The 17,329-nt window shown below is 49.9% G+C and overlaps 1 protein-coding gene across 1 annotated transcript in view; it reads left to right on the top strand.

The window, feature by feature from the left end:
* Nucleotides 1-408: 408 nt before the first annotated feature.
* Nucleotides 409-17,329, top strand: part of LOC130387653 (junctophilin-1-like) — an 18,642-nt gene continuing 1,721 nt past the window's right edge. Inside the window, exons 1-5 of the mRNA XM_056596852.1 lie at nucleotides 409-1,337; nucleotides 8,097-8,856; nucleotides 12,085-12,203; nucleotides 14,523-14,789; nucleotides 16,944-17,329. The exon at nucleotides 16,944-17,329 is cut by the window's right edge and continues 63 nt beyond it. Of these exons, the coding sequence (XP_056452827.1) occupies nucleotides 959-1,337; nucleotides 8,097-8,856; nucleotides 12,085-12,203; nucleotides 14,523-14,789; nucleotides 16,944-17,329 (1,911 nt within the window). The 5' untranslated portion in view covers nucleotides 409-958. The remainder of the gene's footprint in view (nucleotides 1,338-8,096; nucleotides 8,857-12,084; nucleotides 12,204-14,522; nucleotides 14,790-16,943) is intronic.

Below are 17,329 nucleotides of genomic sequence, written 5' to 3'. Positions count from 1 at the left end.
TTTTCTGGATGCATCTACTTTTTTCTAGATGTCCTGTTGTCCTGGTAGGCTATAAGACTTTAGCATAGCAGGTGGTTGTTAGACCACTTCCAGCCTTTAGAGGTCCAATAACATCTCTTCAGTGAACATTGCCATGTTGCAAACCAATGTTTTTGTGTTCTTCTTCCACTACATCGTCACTGAAGACCACAGCAAAGCCGTGGGCAGATGCTGCTGCTGCTGCTCCGCATTTATTCACATCCTGTAAAATGCACTTTTGTCCACATGGTGGTATCCTCCTACAAGTTTAGCTTCATCTGATCACTTGATCTCTGATATCACACGTTTGATTTTGTGCGTGTATGTTTGTGTGAGCGAGTGTGCGCGCATGTATGTGTGTGGTGTGCGCGCGCACGCGTGTGTGTGTGTGTGTGCGTGCGTGTTTTAAGTTGTCCTATTAACTCAACTACATTTCCTTAGCAGTCAAACGTTTAACGAAAACAAAAAGCAGAGCGTCTTTGTTTGATGCAAAAACGAAACTCACATCATCCGTGTTATCGGTGGATAATACTCCTACTGCTGATCAAAAGAACACCGTCACACACTACCCAATAACGGCTCGCACGAGAGAACAGCGAAAGAGACGGATTGAAAAACAACGACTAGGGGAGCGGGAGTCATAAAACACTCACAAGTAACGCCACCCTGGCAGCAGTGGAGGCCGCCCTCTCCCACCCACGTCCTGCTTTACCTAACAACCAGAGCAAGCAGCCAACCGAGGCGCTCGGCGATCATCATTTCTCCCGGTGTATCCCCTCAAATCACCACCGCCTTCGCGAGCAAATCCGGGCACCCACTTGCCGCGCTTAACCTCCACATTTCGGCCCCCCTAAAAAACAACCCCGTCCACACTGGCCTTACCAACCAGCCACCAGGAACTGCCGCGATTTTTATAATTCCCCCACCCTTGCTTTCCTGAATGACGGGCGGCCGGTTTGATTTTGACGATGGCGGTACATATTGCGGCGGTTGGGAGGACGGCAAAGCCCACGGACACGGCATCTGCACGGGACCCAAGGGTCAGGGCGAGTACGCGGGATCTTGGTCCAACGGGTTCGAGATAGTCGGCGTGTACACCTGGCCCAGCGGCAACGTCTACCACGGATACTGGGCGCAGGGGAAGCGCCATGGACTCGGCGTGGAGACGAAGGGGAGGTGGATTTACCGGGGGGAATGGACTCATGGACTGAAGGGTCGATACGGCGTGAGGCAGAGTTTAAACACGCCGGCCAGGTACGAGGGGACGTGGAACAATGGTTTACAGGACGGATACGGCGTCGAAACGTACGGGGACGGAGGTGAGGCAGTGTCTGTCAGCAACAGTTGACTTTATGTGTGTGCATGTAGGCAGATGAGGCCTGTGATTGTCTCTGAGAGGCAAATATATTTAAGGCAAAATATAAAGTTATAGTATTCGTTGTTATTATTATTAGTATTATTATTCTAAACCATTAATAGGGCAGAAACATAGCATGTAGGTAAATGGCAACAAGTGTCTCTGAACTCCTCATTGATACGTTTTGAGTGGGATTTCCCGTTTGATGGTCACAAACAGTGCAATATCAGTGCACTGCAACAATCTATTCTTATGGACCTCCTACTTGATTTATTATCAGGGCCTAATGGGCAGAGCTGTTAAAGCGACCAGGGAAAGGTTTGTTATGCTGAACCTGGATTATAACATCTATCCACTGACTATACAACATATGCCTGTTATGGAAATTATGGCACAGCAACATCTTTGTGAAATAGGTCGAGTTTGGTTTCCTGGTACTATACTCTTCGAAATGAAAATGTCAGGTTAATTCATTTAAGTGTTTTATAGAATGCAAACCCTAGTTCCCAATATGCATGGTGACATTTACATATTATTATATGTCATCTATCCTCATCCATTTACTGGATTTTTTTAACCTTTGGCCCTAATCACTAGCCAACCAGGAAGAAGGATTTGCAATCTTTTTCACTGCATCTACAGTGGAGAAAATACTTAACTTAACAGTAACTCAATGTCCCACAGTCCCACTCCAAAGAAAATGGACTCATCCGCATTATCATGCATTATTATCGGATCTTATTTTATGCAAAACTTGGATAAAATAAAAACAGTTGGTAGTTTGCCTAAACAACACACTGAATCGTTTACTGTTGTATGTTAAACCGTTTTGGATGTTCATATGAGAGCATAAAGCCATCTGCTCTAAACAGCAGTGGTAGTTGTGGATGGAGGTTGATGGAAATATTAGTCTATTAGTTTATCAACAAAGCACCTTTTACTGAGGCTCAGTTTGATTGAAAATGTATCGACATAGTTATCATCTCTCAACATATAAACTAAAATCGAATGCAACTCGTGTAAGGTTGTATTCAAATGAAGGTTAACTACAGATGAACGGTTAATTCTTCTTAACAATATTAAATCCCAATAGTGTGTGTTGTTATAATGAACAATAATATAGAATTATCTGCCATTCTTATTCCTTTTTTATTTTTTTACTTTAGTATACTCAGTGAGTCTTCTTGGATGCCTTCTCTACTAGGCTACTCTAAATGTATCTACTTCCTATCTTTATCGTTCTGTACCCCCCTCTCTTTGAATCGGTCTATTTTGGTCTCCTTCGTTGACCTTCTCTAAGTCTTTAGCTGTCTAGTCCGTCTTTCTATGTTTATGATGAGTGTATCATTTTCTATCAGGCAACCAAGCCATCAAACCATTGGCAAGTTAATTCCAGCACATTTATTGTACCTCATAACTAGAGCTCTCTCTTTTGTGCACACAATCAGCCCACATTGTTTCAGCCTGTCAAACCGGATTTGTCTAGTTACCCATCCATACATACATCCGTCCAAGCATTTGTATATTCATCCGTCTAGCCATCGTCCTTTCCGCTTGATTTATCGGGGTCATGGTGGCAAAAGGGCCAGTAGGCCAGTCGCAGGCAAGCGCCCCTTTCCATGTTCCCTGTTACTATTTAATCTTAACCCTGTTGACCCCTCACTGGGACAGTGTCTTAAAGAACAGCCCACGCTGCCTTCTCAGGCTGAGTCAAGTGGCACTAGCCTTCTGTTGATCAAAGGGGCTGAGATTGAGATGCTATAATTCAGTGTCATTTCTTAGGAATGCCATAGCCTTCTTGCAGCTACAGGTGAATGTGAGGGGCTGTGAGAATATCTGTTTTTGCTAACTGTAGTGTCCTCTGTGCGAGACAATTTAGAATTGACGACCAATAAGGGTCTCTCGTCCGGGTTTGGTCCGGGCAATCCGTGTTTCCCATGGATCCCATGCGTGCCCACAGCCTTATCACAGCTCCACCATTGGTTAAGGACACTTCGGAATGCTTGGTTCTCTCATCCAATGGCAGCGGGATGTCCGGAGTACCACCGCAGCTTTGACACATGGAAAGCTTTGATCAGAAGTTTAAAGAATGTAAACAGACAAATCGCTGGCATTAGGTAATACAACATTTTGTTATTACTAACCTATTTATATTATGGAACGAGCTCTTGATTGATTTTAAGTAATTAAATTGAAATCAATTTCATTCCACTGCAAAAGCAAATCAGAATTTGAGACAACACATTAATTGCAGCAGTCCGGGTCCCCCTCTCAGCCTATGATTGACTCTACGTCCGTCAGTCTTTCATTCTTTCAGTGCTGTCTTTTTGTGTTAACTCTGCCAAAGTAGAGCTGCCAGCAGTGGACCGCCACATAGGTCCAGTGGACACTAGGAGAGTTTACACCGGGTTAATTGTATTAAGGCACAGTCGATCTGGATTGAGTCCAGACCCAGTCAGTACACGACAACTGGTCTGTGTTCCAATCTCACACAGGTATCACATCCCCCCTGTTCATCGATCTCACCCAGGTATCACATCCCCCCGTTCATCAGTCTCACCCAGGTATCACATCCCCCCTGTTCATCAGTCTCACCCAGGTATCACATCCCCCCTGTTCATCGATCTCACCCAGGTATCACATCCCCCCTGTTCATCGGTCTCACCCAGGTATCACATCCCCCCTGTTCATCGATCTCACCCAGGTAATGGTATCACATCCCCCTGTTCATCAGTCTCACCCAGGTATCACATCCCCCCTGTTCATCAGTCTCACCCAGGTATCACATCCCCCCTGTTCATCGATCTCACCCAGGTATCACATCCCCCCTGTTCATCAGTCTCACCCAGGTATCACATCCCCCCTGTTCATCAGTCTCACCCAGGTATCACATCCCCCCTGTTCATCAATCTCACCCAGGTATCACATCCCCCCTGTTCATCAGTCTCACCCAGGTATCACATCCCCCCTGTTCATCAGTCTCACCCAGGTATCACATCCCCCTGTTCATCAGTCTCACCCAGGTATCACATCCCCCCTGTTCATCAATCTCACCCAGGTATCACATCCCCCCTGTTCATCGATCTCACCCAGGTATCACATCCCCCCTGTTCATCAGTCTCACCCAGGTATCACATCCCCCCTGTTCATCAGTCTCACCTAGGTATCACATCCCCCCTGTTCATCGATCTCACCCAGGTATCACATCCCCCCTGTTCATCAATCTACGGGGGGTTGCAGTTCTTGTATAACCTTTCGAAACTGGTAACAATTGGCCCTTATAGGACTGCCCTGGTTCTGTGTTATACTTTGGTATGATGAATTACACAGAGAGTAACAGAGTTAACCATGTAGCAGGATGGGGCTGGCTGCTAGGGCTTCCCGTGAGAGCCTGTGGATAAAGGATTGGACATTGCATCTTGACTAGTACACCTTGATTTGACTAATCTTCTTCATTGGGTAAGCTAGCCCGGAGTAAACAAGAGGGCCACATCAGGAGTCTTCTTCTACAGATACAGCACCATTTAGTTGTCATTGTTTATTAAACTTGGTCAGCACCCATTTTGACGTACCATGTTCATGTGACATTGAAAAGTTCACTATTCACTAAAATATCGGATGTAACATCAAGAGACATCGATGTACGTTGAATAAGTGAAGCACAATTCAGTCTGGCTTTGATGACAAAGATGTACAATTCATCGTTCAAAGTTTCTAACAAACGTAGAATGTGGTCTGAATCACCAGCAGTGGGGTGATATGTGCAACACTGCATTATGCGATAATCATGATCAGACCTGAACTTGTTTAAAATGCCTTGACGAAGTGTTCAAGTGTTGGTCACTAAAGATGCATTTCTATGGTATAAGACAGACAGCGGCAAGAACAGTGTAATGACATTTGATGATCACATCTATAGTAAGACCCAACTATTGTCCCTTCTGCAAGGATATAGGTAATAGGGAGCCATCTAGGGGGCTGTGCGTAAGGTCTGCCCAGAGAGGAAAAGTCATCTTCCCTGTTTATGTGGGACAGACTATTACAGAGATAGAAGCTGCAAAAGGATTGAGTTTAACTTTTGGTATGGTTAAAGTAGAGAGGAGATTAAGGAGTAGCTAATCATGTAGAGCTTTTAGGTAAGCAGGTTAAGAAGAAGCTAATCGTGCAGAGCTTGTAGGTAAGCAGGTTAGGAGGTGCTACTCATGTTCGAGCTCACCAGGGATAAGCAGGATAAGCTGCTTATAAGTCTGGAGCCAATGTCAATGAGAGAGGAGAGTTTAGATCATAGCGAAGCTACAACTAACTATTTATTTAGTTGGGATTCATCAGTTGATTATTCATATTTTTTAAAGGTTAAGAATGAAAGTAAATGCCCATCAAGTTACTACTGAACAATGTGAACTTATTTTTGATATTATAAATAGATAAATGGCTGAAATGATTGAAACTTAATTGATCCTAATCAATTACATTTCCAATCCGCCTTATAAATCCAAAGAATGTCTGCAGAGTGAGTGTCTGTCTTGGATGGCATTTGGATGACAACAGCAGAACAGTTTTGGAGATGATCTATATACAGTGTGTCCCAACGTATGCAGAGGGTCTTAACACATTCATGTCTTCTTATGTAATGTGCTCTCATCACTTTGGACAAAAGAAAAATTGAATTAAGAGTTATTCAATCTTGGATTCTTAACAGCGTAACATAGTCGTGCAAAGGCTACATACGACGGTATGTTGCAGCATTGAGCAAACAATGAACAACACGCTAAAGCGGTCTAAGGTGGGGACATTTCGTTGCAGAGGGGAATCGATGGTTATCAAAGCCCTTCTCACCCTCTATATCTCTCTATATCACCACGGCAGCTCTGGGCTTGTCTCCCATTCAGGGGGGTTTGACTCCAAGGGGGAACTTTGAATCTTTTCCCACCTGATGTCAAACACAAATGTTGTGACTGTCAGCCAGAGGATTCTTAATATCTAAGGAGAAAATAAGTCCATTTGAGCACAAGTAAACAAAGTGTGCAACTCCATATAGGTGGTTATGGACCACTATGCACAAGTGTATTTCATGGAAGGCCGAGCCTGGAGGTACACCTAAATATAGCCTCTATGTTGGTGGTCTGTGCTTTGGGTCGCAGAAAAGTCCAATCTTAAGGCTGTAAGGTTTTTGCACTTGACATCCACACTCTAGGTAATTAAAACGACGCCTACATGATAATTCACTGCCCTTTATGCTTTATTTGTGTTCCAAACAATTCCCAACAACTGAATGTTAACATTTAAATAATTTGAGTGTAATCGCTGTTTTACTTTTTTGATTGAAAAAGAATAGCAATAATTTCCTCTCCTCTTCCCCATGAACCATATTCTAATGGTTAATCCAGGTTCCATCTCTTCAGTCGGGCTGGAGGCTTATTTCACATAGCAAGATGGCTGCTGGAGTTATGTTTGGCCTACAGGCAGACTTCCCAGTGTCTCGAGTTACTTCCATCTTTTAAAATAGCATTTTCTAGCTGCAGGCTGATGCTGTTAGGGCGATAGCCCGGTGCCACGAGCAGCCACCTGTTCTGACCACCACCGGCCCACAGAACGCCCTGTAACTTCAGCTCAGCACCACGGGTATTGCCTAGTTAAAACATCGCTTTGACAAAAGTATCTGTGTTTATCACTATACCATCTTTCTACTTTGCCTCAATCAACTTACACTGTGCTGTACCCCATTGAGTGTTTTTTAATCTCAGTGCTTCCTTTGATATATTGAATTATTGAGTCACATATTTTTTGATTATATTTTCAACCACAGTTACCTCCTGTAGCAGTCAGTAATCAAAATGTGTTATTATAATTGCCTTGCAGTTCTTTTATTTTGATACCCATATCAGAACAGAACGCATTCGATCCCTTCCTGTTTGATGCCAGCTCTTTGGTCTGACATGCACACAGATCTTCAGAGTTGTTCATGTAAATAATGACCCAGTCATGTATGTGCGCCATCCAAAAACCAAAGACAGTTTCAAAGTCAATGCACGCCCAACACTATACAGTGAGCTGTCATTCAACTGACATGAGGGTAAGCCGTTTGAACTCGTTGCATATGGAAGCACATCCTTTGGTTCATGTAACCCATATCAGAAGCGAGTTAAACATCTAAACATCGATAACGTATAAACGTTGTGTGTCCCTTACTACCATTTATTCTTGCTGTTTGTTTTTGGTTATTATAGTGAATGTGCTCTGAGCATTAATTAAGTGTAGCCATCGGTCACTGCTCCCGTTTTGCGTGCTCCGTTGGCACCCATGCAGTCCTAATTGGAGTAAGTGTTCAGATTAAACACTTACATTTTTAGAGTGGGGCGATGTTGCTGGTTAGTCAGCGTCCACAGGGCTGTCAGTATGCTCCTATCCACACAGTGGGAATCCCCTCTCAGTAGCCATCTATCAGAACCGGTGTTTTTGTATCTCTGTATTTTGTATCAAATTGATTTACCAAAATCGATTGGTTTATTATATTATTAGGATTGTACTCCAATAGCTGATATAAAAAAAAAGAAAAAAAGATGTACGCATGAAGAGTTTGACTAAACCCAAACCGATGACATGTTTAAAGACAGATGATTGATCAGACTAACGATTATCATGATTTAAGCGCTCTTCATCCCCGTGTGCGTACTGAACGGGGTCTTCATCACCTGCTGTGGCCGCTCCTTCCCCCCCGCAGGGACCTACCAGGGCCAGTGGACGGGCGGGATGCGCCACGGCTACGGCGTGCGTCAGAGCGTGCCGTACGGCATGGCCACGGTCATCCGCTCGCCACTGCGCACCTCGCTGGCCTCCCTGCGCAGCCAGCAGAGCAACGGCACCGTGCTGCTCGACAGCGCCTCCGACGGGCCCACCGGCACGCGCGGCGGCTTCGTGCTCAACTTCCACTCGGACGGCGAGGGCGGCGAGCGCAAGAAGGGCCTCTTCCGGCGCGGCTCCATCTTCGGCAGCCTGCAGCGGCTCCGCAAGTCGGACTCGCGCTCGTCCATCTCCAGCAAGCGCAGCTCGGCGCGCAGCGAGACCACCATGAGCCGCATCAGCTCCAGCGACGCCAACTCCACCGTCAGCTTCGGGGACGGCGACGCCGGCGACGACTACCTGCCGCTGGAGGACAACGTGGACGCCACCACCACCGAGTCGTACATGGGCGAGTGGAAGAACGACAAGCGCAACGGCTTCGGCGTGTCGGAGCGCTCCAACGGCATGAAGTACGAGGGCGAGTGGCTGAACAACAAGCGGCACGGCTACGGCTGCACCCTCTTCCCCGAGGGCCACAAGGAGGAGGGCAAGTACAAGAACAATGTGCTGGCGCGCGGCATCCGCAAGCAGCTCATCCCCATGAAGAACGCCAAGACCAAGCAGAAGGTGGACCGCGCCGTGGAGGGCGCCATCCGGGCTGCCGCCATCGCGCGGACGAAAGTGGAGATCGCCACGTCCAGGTAAAGACCGCCCGGGGTTGGAGTGTTGATGTTGGGGGGTTGACCCCTTCGCATGCTGCCGTGCAGACACTCCTCTGTCTTCAGGTCGCCCCCTCTCGCTAGCGCTGCGCTTACACCAACAGGTTGGTGTAAGCGCAGCAGAAGATTGATTTGGTTGGGTGGTGATGATGATGATGATGATGATGATGATGATGATGATGATGATGATGATGATGATGATGCGGCGCACTAACCTATGGGACGGAGGTCAGCGACACCGTGAATGCACAACGCCCACCCGACCGTGTTCCAGCATTGAAGTGACTCAATGGCGCGACCCACTGACCCTGTGTAGATAATGAAACTCTTGTCCGATGCCGCTAGTTTGTGTGCCTGTCTAGGTTCAGCCGCCAGTCTAGGTTTGTTTACCTGATTCTTTTTTATCTGCATGGTATAATGGTTACAGATGTAAGTTCTGCCTCAGTTAAGACAAACATTGGTTGGGTAAGGCTCTAGCTTGGGGTCTGCCGTGTGGGAGGGACAGACCCTAGTCTCAAATGGTCCATCCTTCAGATGTTCAACCCTGAGATAAGGGCTTTTAACCACCCAGGAGGGGGACATCAAAAAGGCTTCTACCGCAATACAATTAGGCCAGCTATCCATTCAAATGCACCACTCTATCACATGGTATCCATGCTTGAACCTAGCAAGACGTACCAGGTTTACCCCTCATCAACATAATTTCAGCTCTTAGGACTGATCACAATCACTTATAATAAACGCCCCGTTCTCGATGTCTTGAGTGGGGGTAGGGGTTATCACTTAGATTTAAATGTTTTACATCTCCTCAATGAACTACAGACGTAGATCCTCCAAACTCAATACAGGTAAAATGCCTCGGAAACACAGCTATGATTCTAGTTGTTGCTTTAAGGAAGGTCTGTGATAGCCTACAACCATATGGATACATGCACGGCCAGCAAGCATACGCTCTGATAAGACTGAATGGGCCTACAATGATATGGCGGTGTTAGATTCTGGGTACCGCACCACAATAACCTGGTTCTGATAAAATGCATATTTAGGTTTCATCTGGTGGCAATTGAGGCTGATGAAATATTCTTGTGTGATAGTCAATAGCATCATGTAGAAGGATAGATGTTGCAAGGGCCAAGTACAGACACCTGATCACACAATATCGTTCAGCCCTCCCATTGGATAAATCTCCCTGAATGATTAATAAACCAGACCTCCTATGCCAACGCTATTTTTGATATGAAACACGGTAGCTAATGTTTACCAAGTCGAGTACACCGTGTCCTAGTCACGGGGACGAGGTGGGCCGTCCTCCTCAATAGAACCGATGTGTTGTCGTTACTTTGCCTCTGAAAGCCCTTTCTGTGCCAGTGAGTCGGCCCCGCCTCCTCTCTGTGGGCCCCGCCTCCTTTCTGTGGGCCCCGCCTCCTCTCTGTGGGCCCCGCCTCCTCTCCGTTAACCTCTGCCGGGAACAGGAGCCTCCCTCAGACCCCCCCGCGCTCCGTCTCAGCCTCTCTCCACCTCGGGTCCACCCCAGCGTTCGGCTGCAGGCGTCAGGAGGAGCGAGGGCTCCTCCGGGCACAACATGAAGCCACCTACCGAGAATCCTCCCACAATGCACCTGGTCCCACATCTCCTTAGAGTTTGTTACGGGACTTCCCCCACCACTCATACACGCACAGACGCACACGCACACAGTCACACAAATAGGACACACCAGTCTCTGATTAGCAACGCTGCCAATCGCAGACGGTTCTGTCAGGGTTCCATGGTTGCCATGCCGTCAGTGTTGTCTACGGATGTCATCATGACATCTGAAAGAGAGACCACGCCGACCACAACATCTGACGCAGCCCATTGACGTAGGACCGCCATCGGACACCTGAGCCTGGCCACCCCCCCCCCCCCCCCCTCCTTGGCAGAATGAGTTACTTTCCACCCCTTTCAGGCCAGGGGCCACCTCAGGAAGGGGTCCTGGGGGGGGGGGGGGTTTACCCCGTTTGACCCCGGCTTGTCCTCTCCCTGCCAAATAAGTTAGTGGCGGTTATTAGTTTGTTCCTACCAGGAGTCAGAGGCGTCGTCAGTCAGGGTGGATTAACTCGACCGCTGCCGTAACCAATGGGCCTTGCTCTTGTTGTGGACCATGTGTGACCTTTGGGGTTAGGGGCCAAGGGGCCAACTTAGAGGTGTCGCCCTGCCTCCATCCTGACGTGACCCGCTCAGCTCCAGCCTGCAGAGCGTCTCTAGCACATCGGGTCCTTACAGGAGGGGCTTCTTTAGGCGGTTGCGTTCCCAGGTGTTATTCCTGTGATGGGAGTGGACAGAAATGTCATGTGTGTGATGAGGTTCAGTGTTTGTGGGGGGGGTGAGGATAAGGATAGTATGTCTTGCTGAGGGCCAAAGCAGCGTGTCAGATACGTGTGAGCGTGTTCTTATTGGAGGTCAATTCTACGTCCATGTTTCTGGATGGGCTGAGGCGCACACCTGATGCAGCATGAAGGGCTTTGTGTTTCTTAAAGGTCTTGTTCTTAGATAACTTTGAGATTATAAGAGATGATTATATTGTCATCATACCGTTCACTAGGTAAGCCTGACGAAGAGGCTTACAAGAGGAAGGACAAAAGCTGTGGGTGGACAAAATAGGCCTCCATAGTTTCTTGGCAGGAAAAGTGTGTGTGAGTGTGTGTATTTTTGTGTGTGTGTGTGTGTGTGTGTGTGTGTGTGTGTGTGTGTGTGTGTGTGTGTGTGTGTGTGTGTGTGTGTGTGTGTGTGTGTGTGTGTGTGTGTGTGTGTGTGTGTGTGTGTGTGTGTTGATGATTTTTCAAAATCCAACTAAATCCACCAATAAATCAGTAGTCAGCCCATTATGAAATTACAATGACCTCAACCAATGTTAGCATTGGAAGTGATAAACATGAGTTGTCCCAGTCCCCACCAATCTTCAGTCCTTGTTGTTGAAGCCCGTTAACAAGAAGGCTGTTTATAGTTGTTGTCCCTGATTGATTCTTAATGGATGTTCTTGTGAAATAAGGACAAGGGCGATAAGTGCATGAACTACTAACAACAACATTAATCACACGCAGGCTACGCAATCACTCTTCTGTTTGGGATGGTTTGAATGAGTTCCTGGTGGGCTACAGAAGAGGCTCCAGGCATGGCAGTGGATCCACTCAGGATCAACACGTCTCCCTTTGTGTTCTGCGTCTTCCTCAGGACGGCCCACGCCCGGGCCAAGGGGGAGAACGCCGACCACGCCGGGCAGTCCGCCGGCCAGGACTCGGACATCGCCAGAACCGTGGCCAGAGAGCTCTCCCCGAGCTTCCACCAGCCAGGTACCAGGCTCACACCTGGAGCAGGCTCACACCTGTACCAGGCTCACACCTGGAGCAGGCTCACACCTGTACCAGGCTCACACCTGGAGCAGGCTCACACCTGGAGCAGGCTCACACCTGGAGCAGGCTCACACCTGTAGCAGGCTCACACCTGTACCAGGCTCACACCTGGAGCAGGCTCACACCTGGAGCAGGCTCACACCTGGAGCAGGCTCACACCTGGAGCAGGCTAACACCTGTACCAGGCTCACACCTGGAGCAGGCTCACACCTGTACCAGGCTCACACCTGTACCAGGCTCACACCTGTAATTCTGTGTCTTTAAACTAGTTTGATATGGATATGTAGGATCATACTTTACTGTAGTGTAGCATTATATAATGGTATATTACCACTACTACTATAACTATTGTTATAACTGCCACTATTGCTACTGCTATTGATTAGGATGATGATGATCAGGTCAAGGGTTTTGTCTGGGAGCCACATACATGGTGCGATCTCAGTGCCTACCAAACAGGTTGTAGATTCAAGAGGCAATGCCAAAGGAGAATGGCTACAATGAAAAAGGAGTATTAGTGGTATTCAATGCACGTCAATCTGTTCACAGTGTTAATAAATCAAATCATAATTTTGACCATGGCAAGTAATGGCATATGTGTGTATGTCAAAACTACACATAATTCCCTTATGATGCATATATTAGGCGCTGTGTGTCCTTACAATAAACTAAATACGTAGGAACACTTTGAAAGGCCAACCCTCGTTACAAATCTGGAACCCCTTTCCCAATTTGGGCCGTCCTGTTATAGAGCCGGAGGCCCGGGCGTCGCTGCGGACACTTGATCGACCTGAGATCACTTTCCTCCAAAGGGGGTCCATGGGGCCCAGCTCCAACCACCACCGTAGAACCACGGTGTTGGCCTGCGTTGGGGGGTTGCGTTGGGGGCTGTGCTTGGTTCCTCGGGGCGTCAGTGACCCAGGTTGTGGGCAGAATACCCCGCTATCGTTCCTTACCCTAGCAGATCAGTTAGACGGTCATGCTTTGCGATGCGATCCCACCAACGTCTGCCTCCCTCTGGGTGTTCTCTGGGAGGTTCAGCAGCCAGGGGGCCGGAGGGCAGGTAACAGCTAGGGTTACCCCCCAGGCCAAAACCGTCAGGCTGCCTGAAGATGAGATGAGGAATTTGGATCAGGTTTAATCACACTTAACTTAAGTCAATGTCAGCTTCAAATGACTACCGCAAACTATGAATAGATGTGGGGAGTAACAATGAGCGCCGAAGGGGAAATCCAGTGCTTACGTGTTACCTGACGGGGCCACTTTAAGTTCACCCCAGGGCCAATATCCCTTCAAAATAATAGCACGGATAAAACATAAAATATTGAATAAAATATTGAATGTGTTCCTATGGTACACACCAGTGCGCGACTTGAGTGCAGTAACATCGTCACAGCCTTGGCCCTGCGGAGCTCAGTCTGCCGTAAACAGAGTTCAACTGCAGAAGATGTGTGTGGAATAATCTGCATCTCGCACTGCAATTTAGTGTGAATTGATTTAGTTTAATAATCTAAAACTACATTTTCTGGTTTCTGGCCCAGGCTCTGTGCCGTCTCCCTCCAGAAGTTCTGCTCTAGCATAGTCGATCGGCTGAGTCAGAGATTAGTGTTAGGATTAGGATCTCCATTATTACATATTATTACAGGGCTCTTCTCAATGCTGTCGAACGCTCCGTTCACTTCGTGGGCCTTCCCAACTTCCGGCGGTGAATTATTTTTCGATAATTGATGCTAAGCATATAATGACCGCTGTCAAGGAAAGTGGAAAACGCCTTTGGTATCACTCTGCAAGTAGTCCGGTAACTTATCAACCCCAGCGTGTTTGGTGGCTCAGCGATGTCGACGTCTTTGGCGGACTGGTAATTGAAAATGACGTACTGTGTGAGGTTATTTTTTCGTTTTGGCAAGTAGCCGTGTAATAAGAGGGATAATGTACAGAACGTCGCCGGTCATTATCGAAAAATAAGCCCCTTCAGGGCGAAGCAAGACGCCTTCGCTGCGTGACGGTGTCCGGTTCGCCCTTCAGGGCGAACCGGACACCGTCACGCAGCGAAGGCGTCTTGCTTCGAAAATAACACCCTGAAGGGTGTTATTTTCCCGATAATAACCGGCGACGTTCTGTACATTATCCCTTGCTTGCGTTCATGCAGTCACAGGATGTTACATTGCTTATCACGAGTGTGATCACACCGTCGTGTGAAGTGTAATTCTTATTCCCATCATCATCCCCTCCCCCCCCCCCCCCCCCCCCCCCCCCCAGGACCCGACTACATCCGCATGAAGTACAACGAGCCGCTGGAGGTGACGGAGGCCCCCGTGGAGGAGAAGAAGGAGAAGTCGTCCTCGCCCCACTTCTACCGGAAGGGCACCACGCCCGACCCCTCCCCCAGCGCCAGCCCCTCCGTCAGCCCTGCCCCGTCCCCCCCCACCCCCACCAAGAGCACCAGCACCCCCGCCCCCGCCCCCCCCCTGGTAAAGAGCGCTGCTAGAGAGAGCAATGCCCCCGCGCCGGGCAGCATACCTGCAGGTGAGCATGGCAACAGGAGGGGGGGGCTCTGTCAGCCATAGGACATCCCCCAGGTAACACGGTATGGGGGGGGGGGGGGCTCTGTCAGCCATAGGACATCCCCCAGGTAACACGGTATGGGGGGGGGGGGGGGGGGGGGGGCTCTGTCAGCCATAGGACATCCCCCAGGTAACACGGTATGGGGGGGGGGGGCTCTGTCAGCCATAGGACATCCCCCAGGTAACACGGTATGGGGGGGGGGGGGGGGGGCTCTGTCAGCCATAGGACATCCCCCAGGTAGAGGAACCCATCACTGAAGTTAGTTTGCTATGGGGGGGGGTTAAACCAACCATACACTTTACACACATCATCACAGAATGATAACAAGACCGTAAAGGGCTGATTATGGTTCCACGTTCACGCAGAACAAGGGGGTCACGGACCCCTTACGTCCTTGCGGACCCTCCTTCTGTTCACCGCAAGGGCCGGACGTGCGCCTCCTAAAGATGTTAACCTTCCGTCGAGGCGACGCAGCAGCGAGGGCTGTGATTGGTCCGCTCGCTAACACTCGACGCAGAACCGTCGCAGCGTCTGCAGGGTGCTAGCGGTGCGGGAACGGGGGACAATAATCCGCCCTTTACTGTGGACCACACAGCAGCAACACAGCTCACAGCACGCGACGCCACCGGACGGTAGTGGACGATACGTCTAATGTAGCAACGCAGAACACGGTAGTGACCGGGGCAGCGAGCCCTGCTGCACCTCAGGGTGCTGTATCAGGGTGCTGTATCAGGGTGCTGTACCAGGGTGCTGTACCAGGGTGCTGTACCAGGGTGCTGTACCAGGGTGCTGTACCAGGGTGCTGCACCTCAGGGTGCTGTACCAGGGTGCTGTATCAGGGTGCTGCACCTCAGGGTGCTGTACCAGGGTGCTGTACCAGGGTGCTGCACCTCAGGGTGCTGTACCAGGGTGCTGCACCTCAGGGTGCTGTATCAGGGTGCTGTACCAGGGTGCTGCACCTCAGGGTGCTGTACCAGGGTGCTGTACCAGGGTGCTGTACCAGGGTGCTGTATCAGGGTGCTGTACCAGGGTGCTGTACCAGGGTGCTGCACCTCAGGGTGCTGTATCAGGGTGCTGTATCAGGGTGCTGTATCAGGGTGCTGTATCAGGGTGCTGTACCAGGGTGCTGTACCAGGGTGCTGTACCAGGGTGCTGTATCAGGGTGCTGTACCAGGGTGCTGTACCAGGGTGCTGCACCTCAGGGTGCTGTACCAGGGTGCTGTACCAGGGTGCTGCACCTCAGGGTGCTGTATCAGGGTGCTGTACCAGGGTGCTGTACCAGGGTGCTGTACCAGGGTGCTGTACCAGGGTGCTGTATCAGGGTGCTGTACCAGGGTGCTGCACCTCAGGGTGCTGTACCAGGGTGCTGTACCAGGGTGCTGCACCTCAGGGTGCTGTATCAGGGTGCTGTACCAGGGTGCTGCACCTCAGGGTGCTGTACCAGGGTGCTGCACCTCAGGGTGCTGTACCAGGGTGCTGCACCTCAGGGTGCTGTACCAGGGTGCTGTATCAGGGTGCTGTATCAGGGTGCTGTACCAGGGTGCTGTACCAGGGTGCTGTACCAGGGTGCAGGACGGTGAGCTGATGGCTGGGTGGGGGGGGGGTGGTCCTGTGCTGTTGTATTTGCAGTACTTGTGACGGCCGTCCAGGTGGGCTGTGGCGGGGGGGGCGGGGCTTATTAACTTGTTAGCGGTGTTATTTGTAGTGGCGGGGAGCTCGACCCGGTTGGTGACTGGGAGCATGTTAAAGAAACCCGTGGAGCAGTAGAGTGCAGCACTAGAGAGGGATGGGTTAGACAAAGAGGGAGAGGGGGGGGGGGGCATGGTCCTTAGGGTTTGCGAATGGCTTTTAGGCTTTGACGGCTCCTGTTCTGAATGGCCTTTGTGAAATCTTTTGCTTTGGATGGGGTACTTCCTGTCCTCGTGTGCTGTCAAATGATAAATAATGTGTCAGGCGTCCAGGCTGGCCGCGTCCGGTCTTGTTTGTTGTGGCTTAAAAGCAGCGTTGTCATTGCCATTGTTCCCTTATTGTACAACATGTTGTCACATGTCACATTCTGTATCATCCTCTCCCTCGGTGAATGTGTAGTCAAGGCAACGTCAAATCCCCCGGCAGCCTCGCAGGAAGTGAGGCAGAAGGAAACCCTCCCTCCCGCCAGACCCGCCCCCTCCCCCGCCCCCGCTGTCACAACCAGCGCCGTCACCAGTAACCACGGCAGCAACGGCCAGATCCACTCCCACTTCCACGGCTACCACGTCAAGGCCGACGTCAAGATGCCGCCGCCGGACGACTCCCAGCTGGAGCTGGAGGACGACTTCCACCCCTCCAGCCTGGCCCAGCTGGCCCCCCTCACCAAGCAGTACCGGCCCCCCAGCGAGAGCCCCGTGCTGGCCCTGGCCCCGGCCCCGGCGGCCGCGGCCCCGCCGGTCAGTAAAGAGGTCAGCCAGCCCAGAGCCCCGGAGACGCCCCGACCGAAGAGGCAGGATTCACACAAACCAAAG

This window comes from Gadus chalcogrammus, chromosome 8 (assembly GCF_026213295.1).
Source record: "Gadus chalcogrammus isolate NIFS_2021 chromosome 8, NIFS_Gcha_1.0, whole genome shotgun sequence".
Lineage (NCBI taxonomy): Eukaryota > Metazoa > Chordata > Actinopteri > Gadiformes > Gadidae > Gadus > Gadus chalcogrammus.
Note: the sequence above shows the minus strand (reverse complement) of the source record. Positions and strands in the feature narration are given on the sequence as shown.